Here is an 18881-nt window from a genome sequence, read left to right on the forward strand (position 1 = left end):
AGTTTAGGGAATAAGGGTCGTGAATAAGGAGGATTAGGGAAAGAACGCGAGAACGTGCAATTGATAGTGATTGTATTTACTAGGGTGAATGAAAGTTATTCGTGGAGCATGGTGACTGGAATAGCTACGAGACCTTCGAGCGCAAGGATTTTGTAATGGAGTTACTACTTGAGCGGTGAAACGTTCTTCTAGTAGAGTTTGAGGAATGCTGAGTTGAGGGTAAATATGTGAGGTTGTATGTTTCAAAAAAAGATTTGTTTATCGAACTAATGAGTGTTAAACATAAATGATTAAATAGCTAAAAATATCTGTTCAGTATCAACACTTTTAAAAATGAAGAATTATAATATAGATATATCTGCAGTTTCCATTTCAGTGGCGCACTCTACTTTGAATAATTTTTGATTCGGAATTGTTGTTCGATGTTTCGCGATAACATCAATGCCATGCGATTGTTTATCAGTCGCGACATTAGCGTCATCATAACGAACATGATTGTAGCTCATGATTTCGAGAAAAACAGAATGCATCCGATTTTAGCATGCAAACGTATCAGAGAAACGTTTGTACCTCTAAGATTGATTAAAAATTGAAGAAGAAAAAAACTTTGACCAATAAAATAATCCTCGTTAAAATATTAAATATACATTTTACTAAAATACATATTTTTAGAAGAATCATGTAACCCCAACGTTTATTTCGAAAATCCTAGATGAGACAAGAATCGAAGAATCTTGAACTTGAAAAATTCTATTCTAGACGTGGTATTCTGGTCGTCGCCCTTGGCGCATTATAAATTTTAACAATCTATTTTCCCTTATTTCTTAATACGATTCCAATCGAATTTAACCGGAAATACAAAGCAAAAATAGACTTAACCCAGTGAATAATTTCACATCATCAGCCATTCAAGTAGCACGCAAGCAGATAGAAAAATACCACTTCCTGGCCCCTGCCCCTACATCTCTTACTATCGAGAGTTTTCCTGCTCACGGTTGCCGATACGGTTACACCATCCATCGAGCCTATCTTAGTTTATCCAGTAGTAGAGAAGAGAGAATCTAGCCAGCCCGATGACCTTGATCGTCGACCGCGCGGATATCTCATGTCAAGTGGGTCAGGTGCGGGAATAAAAGAGGAATAAAATGGACACGGGCACAGGTGGTGAAGAAGGCAGTGAAAGTAGTCGAAAATTATGCGCTCGATCGCGGATCCAGCCGCGTGGCAAACTCGAACGGTACCTCGACCGGGTCGTTGATTCCTCCTCCGACTCCGGGAGGCCAGTTGAATGGACAGAAGTCGACTTTGCGGTCGGTGAAAGTAGGAGGAACCTTCGGGCTAACTGGGTTACGAACGTTCTCCGCGAAGATATATCGGCCCGTTGGCATTTGTAGAGACGGCCTCGCAAAAGGACGGGGTATAATCGAAAGCTGAACGGTTGGGATTACGTGGTAGGCGTTGCACGAAGAACGCATTTAGGTGTTAAGATTCGAGTAGTTCGAGCTTGTTCGAAACGAGTGGAAAAATTGGTTCGAATATTAATCGAGGATCGATTATGTATACTTGAGAATTTTTAATAGGTACATCTCGATCTTTAACAATATATTTGAATTTTATCGGTATATGCGAGCGATGTTGCGTGAAATTCGTTTGGAGAGAATATTTAGATATTAAGATTTAAGTCGTGGATGGAAAAAAGAGATATCAATTCGAGTTCGTAATCGAAGATATAACTTGAGCGTTTTTGAGAATCGAATAAGCATGTCTCGTTTAGAGAAGAATAGTTCGATCGAGTTGCAAATTTTTACCATGAATTTTATCGATACGCGCGAGCGAATATTTAAATATTCAAGTGGTTAAGTTGTAGATGGGAAAAATGAATCGAATATAATAATTCGAGATGTATATTTGAGAATTTCTAAAAGAAATGAATAGACATATCTCGTTTTTTATCGATACGCGCGAGCGATGTTGCGTGAAATTCGTCGAAGAAAAGAGAATATTATAAGATACGAATATTTTTAAGCGGTTAAGACGGAATATTAATCGTTCGTAATTTTTAAAAAACGTAGACATATATATATATATAATCTTAGGCTTAAGAATGGTTCGATCGCACATTTTTCCATTACGAATTTTATGAAAAAGAAGAAAAAGAAGAGAAAACTCACCTGCTCGCTCTCGTAGACGGCGCTGTTAACTGGCCCATTCTCGATCGGGTCGCGGCTCACTTTCGCCCGGATCTGAAAAAGCATAAGGGCAAAACAGGTTGATCGGCTGCAAGCGAGACAATTTTTTTTTACGAGCCGCTTATTTTTGGACCCGATTCGAGCCGATTTTCCGTCTTAGTGCGACGCGTGCCTAAGTTTAGAGCGCGGCGATAATACCTCAAGGTTCAACTTGTTAGCCATCTTACGAAATTACCGAAAATCGCCGCGTGTGTTTACATCGTTGGCTCGGTTCGAGGCTTATGTCATCAGCGTGGACTTGGCATATGCGTCTACTAACGATCAACCGTCTCAGACGGAGTTACGTTAAGGGTGGCGTATTTGCAACCAATGCAATCGTCCAACTTCAAGTTCATAAGATGCAAGTGGAGCATTAGACACGTGATCTTCTTTTCTTTTTTTTAGCAAAGATCGAAATCAGGGAAACGAAGAAACTGTGTTTTACTTTAGATATCTCTAAAATTAATAGACACGTGAAAAGATTTTATGCGTTGTTGAGGAAACGTTAAACGTTTCAGGACAAAATTGATAGATTTATGAATGATATTTGAAAATTATTCTCAAAGTAATGTCTTCGTGACTGGGGAAAATTTAGCGAGAAGAATGAGATGGCTCAGAAGAAGAAAAAAAAGGTAGAATTATGGGGAGAAAAGCTATTAACTTTTTTTGGAAGTCAATCTTCTTCTTTTTTTTCCCCAGATACAGAACGAAGAAAAGGAAAAATGAAGTATGCAGGTTTGGTTCGCAGGTATTATATATTCAATCCTGGCCTTCGTGTTGCTTTCGTGTTACATCAAAAGTTCTCCACTTTTACTTACTCGTTTCGTTCCCTTCATTCGACTTTTTTCGTATTCCACACGTACACGCTGTCTGCTCGTCGATAGCCAGAGAATTCGAATTTCCTCGTCACAATTTAATCCTCTCTCCTAATTCCATTCACTCACATCATTCCAATACACTTTGTACTACTGTTTTCTAATGGTTGCTGCTCGATAATCGGAGAAAATTTTAAACTTTAATGATCAGATGCTTCCAACCAAATATCCCAAACACCATTTGATCTCGCATATTTTTTGATAGAAATTTTTATCAACGTACAAAGTCCATCGGAAGGAACATCGTGAAAAATTGCAAAACTTCGCCGTAAACTTTTGTAAAAGTAATCGAAACGTATTAATATTAATTTTCCAAATTAAATAAACTAAGCTAAATACTTCATCGATCGTGTTATTCATTCCTACAAAATATTAATGATCGAGGAAGAATAGAAATACTTTTACGATTTGTAACTAGAACGCAACTAATCGAGCGTTAATTATCTAGATCTTAATTTCCTGATAATCGGAATGTATCAACAAAAATTCCTGTCATATATACATATATACTTATTAGACCGATTAATCTCTGAACAAATTTGTCGAATTTATTACATCAATTATTAGCTGCACTATCACGAATTTATTATCTACATTTACTTTAAACAACAAATAAAACACATTTTAATCCCTCGTATCACATATCTTTCATCATAAGTGAAATCTTTTCCGGATTCAGAAAAATTAGAAAAAAAAAAAAAAAAAGAAAGAAAAAATCGATGTTCGAACGATTCGAATCGATCGTTAGATGAGGTTAGAATGGATCCAAACGCGAGATTCTCGATCGTTCGAGCGTGGCAAGGTTACACCGTTATTGGCGTGCTCTGCATTCAGACGATTCCAGTGCTTTTCTCTTTTTTTCTTTTCCATCCTCTTTTTTTCCTCGGGTGAAAACGTCTTGTGTTTCGTAACTATGCGTCGTTCACGATTGACAAAACTAAACGATGAGAAATTATTATGTGGGAACGATTCATCGATCAAAGACATTTCGTTTAGACGTTTGTTAGTTGGATAGATTTAATTTTCATTATTTTTATTCGATTATTTTTTTTTTTCTATTTGTATATACGTCATTCGAATTTCCCGCCATTGATCGAATCTTTTTCCCCGATCGATTTTCTTTCCCCGTCTACATTTTCTTGATTTCTTTCTCAATGAAATATGAAAAATTTATTTCTTCGATCAAAAAGTTCTCTTAGAATTATCGATTATTACTGCAAAAAGTAATAAAAGCTGAATGAAACGCGTATTGTGCTTTTATTATACGGTCATAATTTAAAATTACCGATTTGAGGTTAGGAAATAGGATTAGAGTGAGTATTCGCTTATTATACGATAAGCGATAAATGATAGCGAAGTTGCATAACGAAAAGATCACTTATTAAAATTATTAATTATCTGTTTGAAACGACAAGCGTGTTAATTAACGAAAATTTATATTTACAAAATTTACAAAATTAGTAACAATAATATTTAAGATATGCCTAATAATTTCTTAAGCATTAAAAAATTTTCGAGGAAACGGTAATTCGTTGCGCCGTAATAAACGTTTCCAATACAATGATATCAAGCAACATCGTTAAACAGATACTGCGTTCAATCAAAACGCAACGATACACGAGCGAAGTCCCCTGAAGTTTCAACTTAAAAAGACACAATTCTAAAAACGAAATATAAAACATTTTCCAACAACTCGAACGTATTATCCAAAACCAGTCATACGTACCTCATAGAATAATTCATCTTTTATTTTATTAATTATAACCACGATATATTCTCCTAATTTCGAAACGTTCTATAAACTTCGGCTGAATCACATTTTCGTTTCGAACTCCCGTTCATTCCGCACTCTAAATTCATTCTAGAAAATCGATAAATGATTCGACGCGTTTTTTCGTTTCTCCTCTCGCGCACATGGAAATTGACCAATATATAACAGATTCGATTCTCATACAGCGCCGTCATCACCCGTCATCACTGAACCGGCTACGAGGAAAAGGGCGCACCACCGCGTCTCCTCGCCCTGAAAGATCATCCACGGCACGCGTTCCTGGCGGCGTGATGTTACGCAACTGCGACCGGTCTCTTTATCAGTTCTCTCTCGTTTGTCGTTAATTAAATGTAAGCTCGGCAGGACGCGGAAGGGGCTTTATAAGTTGGAGGAGATAAGCCCGCCACGCCTTGTGAAACCGATTTATTAATTGTGCCGTGGTGGCAACCGATGATAAGCGCCTCGAGGCGGCGTGGTTTGCTTCACGAAAACGATAAAACGTTCCGTTCGAGTGTAAACGAGAGAATCGGGATTTGTCGATTTCGAACGATCTTTCGGTGGAAAATTATTAACAAGTTGGGTAATTATGTGCAATTTTTGTTTTGTTTTTTTTTTTTTTTTTTTTTGCGACATTGCGATTTGAATTAATATCTAGATAAGAAGTTTGAAATATGGTGTTTTCGTGGATGGAAGAATACCTGTGTGTGTGTGCGCGCGCGCGCGCGCAAGAGAAAGAAAAAAGAAAAATGAATAAAAGCAACTTTTTTAATCTTATCTCGAGAAGTTTGCGAAACTTTTTTTTTTTTTTTTTTTTTTTTGCAACTTTGTTGTCGTCGAGAAAAATGACGCACGAGGAGGAGGAGCGATAAGGGGACACGAAAGTAAAAGTGGATGGAAGAAAGTAAAACGGGTAAAAGTAAATTTTTGCACATCTTTTTTTTTTTTCTTTTTCCCAAGGAGAATCCGCTTTCTTTAAAACGTATACTTCTTTTTCCAAGTATAAACGAAGTCGACTCGGGTATCCATTCGGGTATAATTATCGCACAAATTGAAAAAAATTTACGAGATATAAAATATTCTCTGTATCAAAAAATAAAATGCAGAAAAGAAAAACCTTCGCCGATCCCCGAGAATCCATCCATCCCCTTGATCCACCATCAAATCACCACCACCACCGCCAGAAAGTTTTTCCAGAAAAACGGAATCTCTTCGAAACAACCTTCTAAATATATCCATGACGATTAAGATGACTAATCTCGCGCGTCACCCCTCGACGATAAAGCAAAAAATAACTGTGCCATAAAAGGAAGAATCAAGAACCTGCTTAGCTCGACAATAAAACGACAAGATAATTCCCCAGTCTGTTCGAAGGCCAAGTTCATCCGGATTCGTTTCGTTCGTTTCGTCTCCAAACCAACTTATCTCGCGCGATAACAAACTTCTCCGACCGATCGATAAAGAAGAAAGAAGACACGTGTGTATATCTATCGTTCGAACTTACCTTCTTCTTGCGAGGGTGTTGCTCCTCGAGGTAATCGGGTACTATGCCCTCGTCCAAAGTGGTGGTCGAGCCCGGGGTGCTGCTCGACGACGATCCGGACACGTTGTAAGGGTAGTGCTGTTGATTGTGCGAGGAGTGGGCCGAGGTCGGCCACAGGGAACCGGTGGTGGGCGCCCCCTCGTCGCTGAGAGGGGGGCTCGGGGTGCCGCTACGCCACGAAGCCCCGCTGCTGCTGCTGCTGCTGTTCGATGTGCCACCGACTCCTGGCGAGCCGACCACCATGCCGCCACCTCCGCCACCTCGACCTCCCCAGGAACCTTTTCGATCGAAAATAAAGCAGATTTGAGATTCTTTGTTTCGATCGAATCTCTTCCTCGATTTGAATTTTTTTTCGTAGAAAACCACGGTTTTCGTTGATAAGATTTCTCCAGATTAATAATCCCGAATTGTTCTCGAAGGAGTTCTAGTCCGAGAGAAATGTAATATATTTTATCTCGCTGTACGCGTATCCCCGATGTGCGATTACTCGAAGATTCGGATTAATGGTTGGAATTGAAAGATCGTTGCGATTGAGCGTAATCTTTGGGATTGAGATTAGATAGAAGCGCGCGTCAGACATTGCGGCAAGGTTGAATTTATAGCCGATTATATTATAGCTGCTCGATTCAAACGAGTGATAAATGATTAAAATTAATTTTTCTCCCTTCTTCCTTTCTTTTATCTCTTCTTTTTTCAAACGAGGACGATAAATAATATACGGAGAAAGAATTTTACGCAATAGCGTTATAATACTAACCGTAATTATGTTGGCAGTGTAACGGTAAAGGATTGTGAGGGCTGTGTGGCGAGCACGAGAGCGACATGAGGACTAGCGCGGCTGTGCATTCATCCATGCAGTCGCCGCGCTCGTTTGTGCGACACCCCTCGCGACCACATCCGTGGGGTATCCGCTCGCTCCAACCGCTGAACGAACGTTCAGAATCATTGCTCGAGCTGGGCCGCCGCTTTCTGGATCTGGAACAATCCAGTTGGTTGGTTAGGTTAGGTCGTGCAAAATCAAAATTCGTTCAGCTTGGGTTAATCGTTCTCGAGTTTGTTTATTTCGTTTGGAACGAAATTGATAATTATTCAACGTCATTTTCAACGTTTTCCCTCCTAGTTATAGAGGTTATAACAAGCGTTCGAACGCGCATCGATCATACGTACGAAACGACAAACGATCCGACGACAAAGTAAAAAAACACGCCAAACGTGATCTGTTCACGTAACACTATACGCGGCGTAACGTAACGCAGATCAGCGGACGAACACGCAAGTTTCCCGCTTCCTACGATTTTCCATTCTTTTTCCTCCTTTTCCCCTCCTTCTTTTTCGTGGAACAACGTTTCAGTAAACGTAACACGAATACACACGTGGCCTGTCACACGACAATAAGAGGCTGTCGTCCGTAAAGAGTAACAATGGATCGTTGCCGGCCTTTTCCCGGAATTTCGCGCTTCTGCAATTACGTAAAATAATGTTTTTTTTTTTCTTTTTTTCTTTTTTTTTCCAGTCGATATTCCAGTGGTGGACGGTCGGATACGGTCATTGTACCGTAATGTTCCTACGCGCTGTAAATTACAATTTTCCGAGAAGCGTCGCTAAGGATGCCGCCTTCACGCGTTGCTTTCCCCGGCAATCGGTTAATTTCGTCATTCTCGATCGCTGTTGGCGAGTTTTTGTATATAACTTTGAATATAAAATTGGATGGAAGTTTTTAAATGTATTAAGGTTGATTCTTTTGCAGAAATTTCGGAAACGATCGATTAATAATTTGAACGATAACTTTTTTGCGGAAAGTTTGTTTAAATCGAACGAGAAGATTCGACAGAATGATTTTGATATACGATAGGCTGTCAGTTTTACAAGGTTTACAAGGTTTGCAAGATTACTTTTGTCAAAGATGCCTTCTATGCGTTCCCTATTTCGCTGTTAGTTTTTGTAGAACTTTGAATATAAAATTGGATGGAATCCATTTTTAAATATATCACGTTGATTCTTTTGCAGAAATTTCAGAAGCAAATTTCGACAAAATGATTTTGATACGCGATAGGTTGTTGTCAGTTACACGGTTTACAAGGTTTGCAAGATTGGCTCGGTGTCGAAAGGTAAGGGGACGGAGGTAAAAGATAAGTTTCTTGGGGGAAGGCACCCCCTTGATACGTTAAGTAGATCAGATGTTTCGACACTCGACACCGAGTAATCGATAGAAACGTGTGACTTTCTAGGAAATTATAGGGTAAAATTTCCTCGTTATCTTCTCCCAGTATCAATCCCCTCCCGCGAGATAATAAAATCGACGATACCGTCTTGGAAAGATTTAATGGATAATTTTTATTTCTAAATTCGAAACGAATTACTTCTAATCGGAATAACGATACTTTACTTTTATTCGTTTAAAAAAGAATCGTTTGCAATTACACAAATTACTTTTTTCCCGCGTTAATTTTTATATTACGTTTATAAACAAAAATCTTAAAAATACTTGATCAAAAAATTATTCTACATTCCACTATTATTCGTTCGTATCGTTTAAAAATCGTTAGAAAAAAAAAAAAAAAAAGAAACATTTGAACTTCAGAAATAGAAATAAAAACTCGTCCGTCCAATAATTATATTCCTACGTCAAATCTAAATCTAAAGTTACATAAAGTTTATTATTAGAAAACTACCAAGTTAATCTTTACACGTAGCTTTATCTTCCCTTATCTTCCAGATAGACATAATACAAGTTCTTCTACTACTACTACCACCACCACCGCCACTACAAGTTCCGTCTACAAACGAGAAAAAAGAGAAAAGAAAAGTCACACAAAGGTCAAAATTCTCCATCAACAGCCATTCCACCTCACCATTACTCCCTCACCATCCTCGATGCACTTTCTACCGATCCGATCTACAAGTTTTCACCTACCCGAGCAGTTCTCTCTCCCTTCTCCTTTCTTTCGCGGTACTTTCGAGAGAAGCGAGAAAGCTTAAAACTTCAGCCTCAAACTCCATGGTGCAGCCGTTCGGGATATGGAAACGAGATACGCGAAGTACGCGAAGGACACGATATCTGTGCGCTTTGGAAGGAGGTGGAAGGAGGATGGGGAGGGGAAGAGAGGGCGCGAAACGTAGTCAAGGCCGCCGCTTAGTCGTTCCGCTCGGAGCGGTACATCGGAGAGTCGAAAGTGAAACGTCGCGTTACCCGGCAGAATGACGCACGAACTAGAAGAGAGACGGTATTTCGAAAGTAACAACCACCTTCTTCTCTCCCGTGTTCGAAGATCACTGTTCAACGCGTTCGACAGAAACGGGCGCGAGAGAAAATCGTCGCTCGATGATCACGCACTAGATTTTCGGCACTACTGGTGTCCCATACACCAACTCTATACCGTGGTCTAATCTATTCTGACGCTCTCTGCTCTTTGTTTGTTGTGTATCGCCTACAGGTTCGAATTTAACAGTTATGCTTTTGTAAATTGGCCATTAGGCGCGACCATATTTGACCATCTGGAGGGATCCGTCTTTAGAAAATTCTGACAAAGGGTGTCCTTCTTTATTATTACTTGGGGGGAGGGGAGAGATAATGGCAAACTTAAATCCTGGCTGTTTAAAACTTTTTATGGTGGAGCAGGTATGTATAACAGTTCTCGATCGATCTACCGTAAAAAATCCCAATGTACGAACGAAAAACCATAGCCGGCTAAATTCTCGATCATTTCCTCGTTTTCGTGATACTCGTGTGTGCGTATATATATTCCATACAAATCTTAATACCGAGCACGCGAAAGTTAACTCGGGATAGATGGACTAGGATCGGTCGATAATTAGCGTGCAATCGCAACAGGTAAGTGGAAGGTAAACGAAAGAGGAGGAGTAAGAGAGGAGTTGTGGAAACGCGCTTCAAGGTGGATCGGGGTGGGGGAAGGAAACCTGGAGATATACCATGGGTACCGTTAGAAACGGCATCGAGGCTCAACCTCAACGATTCATGGTAATCGTATATCCGATATAATCCAATCTAAAGTATCGACCTATACCTACGAGAATGCTACACGGAGAAACTTTTGAACGTTTATGAAAGGCGAAACAAATTTTTCTCTGGAAAAGATAGAAAAATAATTGTCGTAATTGAAGAGAAACGTCTTTTCTTTCGGCGGGAACTAAAATTTCACGAGACAACGAGCATCTCGACTTTCAAAAATCCTCACCCTTGAAGCATCACGGTTGACAGCTCGGACAATTTTCGATCTCGAAAAACCGCTTATCCTCGTCGTTTTAATTAAAGAGACGCCGGCACGCTTTGGCCGCTAGAGCACTCGTGCCGTGCAAAAACGAGAAAGAGAAAGTAAATTGGCTCGGATAGCAGTGCGCCGAATAATTCCACCGGCTGCCTTGTACTTGGTGGGCCGAGCCAAGGTGGACGGGGATAATCTTCGACCACGCTTTTTTTCCATCCCTTCTCTTTGCGCGTCGCGTGTTAATTACGAGCAAGCATCGTTTACACAGACGAAATTTTGAGAAACGCGGTGAGAAGCTTCGCGATCGATCGTCCCACTCTTTCTCTTTTCTCTCCCCAGAGCCTATCTATGATTTTTCCTGCTTCGAACTGTCGCGTGACCGACCACTTTTCGCTCGTATGGAGTTGGACGATAAAATAAAAATATCTGAAATCTGTATCTTCTTCGTGCTAAGTGGAGGATTTTATTTTTTTTTTATAATTGATTTCGATATAACGTGCAACAATAATAATATTTACAAATTAAAAATTCAAATTTGGCATATTTTTAAATGTCTTAGAAGTATATTTTTTTTTTTTTTTTTTCAATCGCACGTAGCTGAATACATCGCTGGCTCACGGGGACAAGTTTTTCAATTAACGTCCGTGGATTTTAACCCTTTGTGGACTCGGCAGGGCTCGGTTGTTTTATGATAGAGCATACGTCGCGTTTATTACTTTCGATCGAGATACGATGTAATTTTAATACACGTTTCCCATTATCGCGTGAAAAATATCATTTTCGGAATCGTGTAATTATCACCCTCAGGTTTAAAATACAATACGACCGATGGATTATTCTATCGTATTTCATAATCCAAGTTCTACGTGATAAAACGTGTTTGAAAAGATTAAAAATCATTAAGAACTCGTTTACGTTTCAACAACAAATCAATTCTCATATTAAAATTCCTATATAGAATTACAACAATTGAGATAATTTACAATGATAACTCGAAATAAGAAAAAATATATATATAATCATTAACGAGTCGATCAATTAGCAAAAAAAAAAAAAAAAAAAAAAAACGCAAAACGGAAGTGTATACACGCTCGCGTGTTACTAAATATATTTCATCGCGTTATCATCTCGATAATGTACGAGGTTGTGCAACAACTCTCGAGCCAAGGAACGAAACAATTGGTCGCGTGAAGGATCGTAAATCGAGCATCCTTCGTCAACTATGTTCAAAAATTTCTTCAACGCGTGTATATATATATCTATATATATCGATCGTTGAAGGACAACGATTTAACCCCTTTTCGATTAGATCCATTAAAGGATTAGACGTGTAACGGTAGTAGGGATTTTTCAGGTTAATGGCGGTTGTACCGTTATTTTTCAGGTAGAAGAAGTTTACGATCGAGTATTGGGGGCATTTTACCCAAATGGCTCCAATAACGTATTACGGTTCAATGGGCAAATAATGAGAAAAGTAATATCGTGGTTCAGTTAATGGTAGATTGTGTTATTTCTAAACATAATTCATCCAAAATGTGGATATTTTTTTTCTTTTTCTTTTTCCAGGGCGACGAATAAATATAAAATCTCGTGAAATTTTACTCGCTCGTAATATTGGTGTTTTTAATTTCAATAATTTCGTCACGATAAGATAAGAGAAAAATTAAGAAAAAAGAGGGAATACATTATTCTTAAAATTTCAGGGGGGAAAATAAGGTGGAGATAGAGACGGACGAAAAAATGAATTTCACGGAAACACAACTCGATCAATAATCCTCAACGCGTAACGTTACCTTCGCTAATCTCATCTTTAGTTAACTAGTTCTTTCACTTAACAAAAATTCAATCAAGCGATAATAAAATAGAATCCAGATGATTCCGATTTATAAAACTGAAAATAACGTTATCTATTGCTTTCCTTCCTTCCCTTTCCAAATGATGAACGAAAGAACGAAAAAAAAGAAAGAATTTCTAAAAAATCCTACTACTACTACTACTACTACTACTAGTATTACTAATAATAATAATAATAAAGATCAGCTTAGAAAACGCGTCTACCAGAGAAAGTCACTACGTTCTTACGTACGGTATGCGTCGTTTCATCTTCGATCTAATTTTCCCTCGGCGCCGATCGGACTTGGACTGGGTGGAGGCGGATGGTAAAGGGGAGAGGCTGTTCCGTGTCCCGGTGTACCACGCTCGTGGTTGCCCCAGAAACCGTAATGCACTTCTCTCTATATGGGTCGGGAAGCACGTTGATCCATATTCGGGGCGGCATCCCCCTCGAGGGGAGGAACTGGGTCACCAGGAGGAGGACCTGGCGCGCGCCTGGCCACGCGAAAACCCGTGTGTTGCTAGCCGCGAGTCGTGGCCGGCCACGGATATCGAATCGAATCGATCGTGTGATTTTTTCTCTCTCTCTTCTTTTTTCGTTCGAAGGGAATCGGCTTTGGAAAATTTTTTACCTTCTGTAGTTTTTCTGAGTTTAACCAAGTCGAGGGAAGATTCGGTTGAGAAATCTTTTAATTTAAGCCTGATAGAACTTTTTGGAAAGAAAATTCTTTCTATTTTTCGATCACTTTTCCAGTGGATGGATATCGAATGGATAAGTGGTGTTTTTTTTCTTTTTTTTTCTTTTCGTTTCAACGAATCCGCTTTGGAAAATTTTTTACCTTCGTATTTTTCTGAGTTTAAGAGTTGAGAGAAAATTCTTCTGTTGATAATGGCGGCTTTTTTACGAGATTCGGTTTAGAAATCTTTTAATTTAAGTCTGATAGTGGAGAGAAAATTCTTTCCATTTTTGGATAGTCACTTTTCCAGTGGATGGATATTGGACCGACAAGTGGGGTTCTTTTTCTTTTCGTTTTAACGAATCGGCTTTGGAAAATCTTTTATTTTCGAAAGAAGGTTTGGAAGAAAATTCTTGTTCGTTGGACGAATGTCGAATCGAATATGACTTTTTCCTTTTACGAGCTCGGTTTAAAGAATTGGATTTAAAAATCTTCTCTAATTTAAGTTTAATAGCAGAGAGAAAATTCTTTCTTCTTTTCGATACCTTTTCCAGTGTACGGATATTGAGTCGACAAGTGATGTCGTAGGTTTCTTTTTTTCTTTTTTCGATTTAACGAATTGGATTTAAAAATCTTTTCATTCGGAAGAGTTTAATTTGCGTTAACGAGAGAAAGAAAATTTTTGTTCGGATACCTTTTCCAATATACTCGAGAACCAGTAGCTTTTACGTTTCACGAGTTCAGCTAAAGGAATTGAATTTAAAAATCTTTTAATTTCGCTTTTATACGAGGAAAATCCTCTTGCACCTCGGATGTCATCGTTAATTTTTCTAAATTTTTCTCCAATTTAAAGAAAATTGGAGAAAATTCAGAAATCATTTAATCTTTTGATTGAATTGAATCCACCGATCCAATTATATTATTTCCCTACTCTCGTCAATCTCCGAGTTCACCTTCGCTACAATACGACAGAAAGTGACAATCGATCGAAAAGTTTCATCATCATCACGTGACAAAATCATCCATCAATTTCCCCCTTATTAATTTTCCTCTCTCCAATATCCAATCTCTACTTTCGATTCCAAGCGCATTTACCCCCACCTTTTTCCTCGAACAAACTTCCTCGCCCTACTCTTCCTTCCATCCCCCCGTAAAACCGATCGAAAACCCAGCTTACGAGCACGAACGCAAACACGCGATCTTCTGCCGCGACGTAAGCGTAGAACGCGATAGAAACCCTCTCTCGAGGGCGTCCCCCATAAGGAAGACAGGAGTGCATCGATCCAGTTTCGAAACGATATCCGGGTTACCGAGTCGAAGAGCGGGGTCAGTTCACCGGATACAGGAACGGCTGGCCTCTATCGAGCGACCCGATTCCAAGCCAGGACAACCCGGACCAACCTGATTCCGACCAAGCCGACCCTATTCCCCGACCCAATTCCCCCGATCGGGGGCCGCCTCGAATTTTAACGGAACCACCCCCTTCCGGGGTGGCTCGACACGGTTTGAAATATAGGGCAAAGTGTGTATTATGGGTAGGTGTTCGGGCGCGCTCTCCATTTTTCTTTATCGTTTGATATATAATCCTTTTGGAAAAGGATCCGTGTTCCAATATATTGGGATAAGGTAAAATGGAGAACGAAACGAGGAGGAGAGGTGTGTGTGTGTTCTTATGTAATTGGAATATTATTATAAAAAGTGTTTAATCTTTTTGTTCCTGTTTGTAAAATACTACGGCGGCAAGATTTGCAATGCTTACGTAAATACGAATTGAATTCTCCTTTGAATTTTTTTGCTCGTCATCGAGGATAATTTATACGCATTTTTTTCTTTCCTTTTTCATTCTTTTTCTTTCTTTTTTTTTTTTTTTTTTTTTTTTTTTTGCCTCGTGAATGTTAAACAGATAGAGATATTCATTCGATCCATTAATTTTTACGCACGCAAGTTATTTATAGAATTATAGAAGAAATAAATTAATTGCCTGCCGGCTAAAAATCTAAGATTTAATCTTAGAAAATTATTCCTCGCATCGTCTTTTTTTTCTCTCTTTCGTTCAAATGGAAGATGTAATTGATCTAATTGAAAGTATATATATGTATATATATAACACGTGCAAGTATTTATCGTTCGAAAAAGGAAATGTCGACGCGTTAGAATTGTCGCTCGAACAATATCTCGACTCGTCTCGATCGTTGATCAAACATCGTTTCGTCGAGTCATCCACTTCTAACTCGATTTGTCTCTGAATAATTAACAGATAGGAAGATTCTCGTCGAAGGGCATCAAATCAACATCTTTCCTCCAAGAACGAATTAAATTCATCCATACTTTCTCGTCCGCAAGTGTGCGTCCAACTCGTAGAGAAAAAAGAAAAAATACGTTTAGCGATTAACATCTCTCGAGACGATTATTAATCAACTATGGCCGCTGTTATCAGGGAAACAACTCGAAACAACTTTCTCCGGCTTCGTTCTCGTCCTCGGATAATTGACAAATGGGAGAACTTGCGCGAATCTTTCATCTTCGTTATAGGGAGGGAGGGAGGAGTTCGTTCTTCTGTGTCTGAAGTTTTGATTTGAAAAAAAAAAAAGGAAAAGTTCTATCAAAATAAGATAAGAAGGTGTATAGAGAGAATAATTTTTTTCATTCAATTTCTATAATTCTAAATACTTTTATGTCAACGTCTCTAAGATCGTTGTTTTTTAGGTTATGTCTCGCAAACGAACGACACGTCCCCTAGGACTTCCAACGAGCAAAACTAGTTCACATAGTTGACCGAGTTTCGAACCATCCCTTTCCACTTACAATAAATCATCGATTTTCACCTCTGGTCGAATATTTTCTCCTTAAATTCTCCTAATTTTACCAAATACATCCAAACATTATTATCCCGATAATAACAAAGTTGTACCCATCGAACGGATCATCATCAAACGTATCTCGATCTCTGGTTCATTACCCGCCACCACTGTGGAGAAAAAATTCCAACTTTCATATCTAAGCAAGCGACGTTTTCATCGTGTAAGCAAGTTGGTCTAATTAGTCGCGTCAACCCCCGGCCGAGTTGTCCCTGAAGCGTGGCCATTCAATCGAACAAAAGATCCGAGCGAAAAGTCCCTCCAAAACATCTCCGCCACGAGGCAAGGTCTCCACCCGGTTTTTTCACCGCATAGTGATATTCACTCGTTGAACTCCGCATACACACACACACACAAGGAGGAAACCGCGTCGCGGACGATGCGCCGGGTCGATGTATTGGTGCACGTGTACCGTTCTCGTTTCATTGGCCCAGATTCCAGAGAGATCCAGAGAGTGACCCACCCCTTGACCAGCCGAAGAGAAGGGAGAGAAGGGCCAAGACCGTGGTGGGTCGTTGGAACCCTCTTCTTATCCTTTCTCTTCCCTCTTTTCACGCCGCAATTTTTCTTATTCCTCAACCCCCTCCTCCTCAACAAGTAGCGCGGCCGTTGCCAACTACCACCACCACCACCTACCACACTACACACAGGCACGAGAGATCTTGGTGTATGCGGTGGCACGTGCACCGGCGAGAAGGAAGGAAAAGTTTGAAAGAGAGAGAGAGAGAGAGAGATGGAGAAACTCGTGGAGCACGAGGCTCGAGCGCATCGTAGATGGCGCGACCGAGTTAGAGGAGGAACAGGAAGAAGGATGAGAGGCGACGCGTGGCCCCCCCGTGTACCTGACCCATTTATTCCACGCGACTCTCCGCACCGCTAGCTACGTAGCTCTATCGATCGGCCTAGATCCCCAGCCTGCCACGACCTACTATTCGTTAAGCCACCTTAACCACCCTCCCTGGTGCACCGCGCCACCAACCTCCACCCCCTCGACACCATCCATGCACACCTCTGTATCGAGTTTGGACCCCGTTTCGAGCCGTCTCGCTCCCGACCAACCCTTCCCTCTGCTCGCTGGGACGAAGGTCGCGGGATTCTGCGAGAACCGTGTCTTTCCTCCTCTCGCCGATCGGATAAAGGGGTGTACGATTCTTTGAAACGATTTTCTTTCTTTCTTTCTTTCTTTCTTTCTTTCTTTTTTTAAGGGTTTTTTAGCGTTTCCATGGAACTTTTGAAGATTAAGAAAAATTGAGGTTTCTTTTTTTTAGATGTTTATTCTCGCTTGTAATTTTTATACGAAGGGATGAGATAGAGGGTTCGAAGAAGAACGATTCTTCTGTATTTCGAAATAATTTTTTTTTTTTCCACGAAATTTGATTTATGATATTATCCGAGGATTAGGAAAAATTGGAATTTTTTTTTTTGGAAGATTTTTAGATGTTTTTTTCGTCGTCTCGCTTGTAATCCTTGCACGATCTCGGCTTGGCGAACGAGAGGATTTTGTGATAGAGGGTTTGAAAAAGGATTCTATATTTTGAAATGATTTTCTTTTTTTAGGAGTTTTAGTTTTTCCATGGAATTTCGTTTAATCGTGGTATTTGAAGAAAAATTGGAACTTTATTTTGAAACATTTTTAAAAGATGTTCGCTCGCAACAATCTCGACTCGACGAAGGGATTTTATGATGAGATAGAAGGTTGGAGAAGGATTCTGTAATTTTTTTTTGGTTTAATCTTTTTCTTTTAAGGATTTTTCGATAGATATTTTTTGGCCAGATAATTTGGATAGCGTGCTTCTATTTTATCGATTTACTGCGTTGAATGAACGATATTGAACAATATTTCTCGAACAACAGATAAATAAAATTATTGAAATTTCATTCATATTCGAGTTTCGTTACTGATTAGTTGTGAAAATAGTCGGTGGCATATGTTAATATTTAATCCATTCGCAATGCGTTAGAATTAATGGCAAACGTTTACGACAAACAATTGTTGACTAATTCATTTTTATGCGTTTAACGCGATTTTCTCCACGGTTCTAACATTGATTCTAATATTTTCAGAAAGAAGTAGGGCGGAATCTTTCAAATTCAAAAGAATAAGCAAAAGAAGAAGAGAGAAATACGATAATTCCGTCAATGTGGAAGAAAAATTAGCTTCCTCTGTCAAATCGAATAGCAAAAATGCCGCAGTGTTTGCGCTTTGTACACAGAATCATGACTGTGATTTACGACTAACGAACAAGATACACCATAGATCTTACGTCAACTCGGTGTGAAAACATTTTTTTTCGGAATTTCCCTTCAACGTGTCATCATAGATTATTTCTTTCTAATAAACACGACGTTTAGAAAAAAAAAAAAAAATAACAATAACACAAATTATTATTATTATTATATTAAACTTTAGAGAATTCAAATTTTAAATTTCTGTTATTTTGGCGAACGACAAAGACGTGGAATACAAAAGAGAAGGAGACAAAGAGACAGAATGTTTAGATCCAAATGATTGGCAAGAGGAGAGAAGATTTGGTGGACGACGAAAATGATGACATGTGCCAGTTGCTCGTCTGTGGGTCAAGATCACGCCTGTTGGCATATTTCGTCGCTCGAGACCTTGCTTTTCCTCTCTCTTCTTCCTCTCTTCTCGCCTCCTTCTTCACTCGACTTCTTGCTTCGATATTGCACGCTTGTCGATAGACAAAATCAAAAGTTTCCGTGGTTTCCAATATACCTGCCCCTCCTCGACTCTTCTCTTCAAAACTCTTCGATTCGAAACGGGAACAATGGATCGATACCATTGCGTGCGAGAAAGTTTTTACGCGAGTTTCTTTCGAAAGAGCAGGTAGTTTTATAATAAAAAAAAAAAGAAG

General features: G+C 39.4%; 1 protein-coding gene across 2 annotated transcripts in view; it reads right to left on the bottom strand.

Moving 5' to 3' along the window:
* Positions 1-18881, bottom strand: part of Glut4EF (Glucose transporter 4 enhancer factor) — a 99214-nt gene that overhangs the window by 31065 nt on the left and 49268 nt on the right. The window contains exons 3-5 of one of the 2 annotated variants that reach the window (XM_003690992.4): positions 7172-7389; positions 6376-6692; positions 2172-2243 (exon numbers count right to left, since the gene is read on the bottom strand). In XM_003690992.4, coding sequence (XP_003691040.1) covers positions 2172-2243; positions 6376-6692; positions 7172-7389 — 607 coding nt within the window. The remainder of the gene's footprint in view (positions 1-2171; positions 2244-6375; positions 6693-7171; positions 7390-18881) is intronic. The other variant, XM_086909548.1, reaches the window with a different exon arrangement.

This window comes from Apis florea, unplaced genomic scaffold, assembly GCF_048593485.1.
Source record: "Apis florea isolate Af1SG1 unplaced genomic scaffold, ASM4859348v1 contig_3158_pilon, whole genome shotgun sequence".
Lineage (NCBI taxonomy): Eukaryota > Metazoa > Arthropoda > Insecta > Hymenoptera > Apidae > Apis > Apis florea.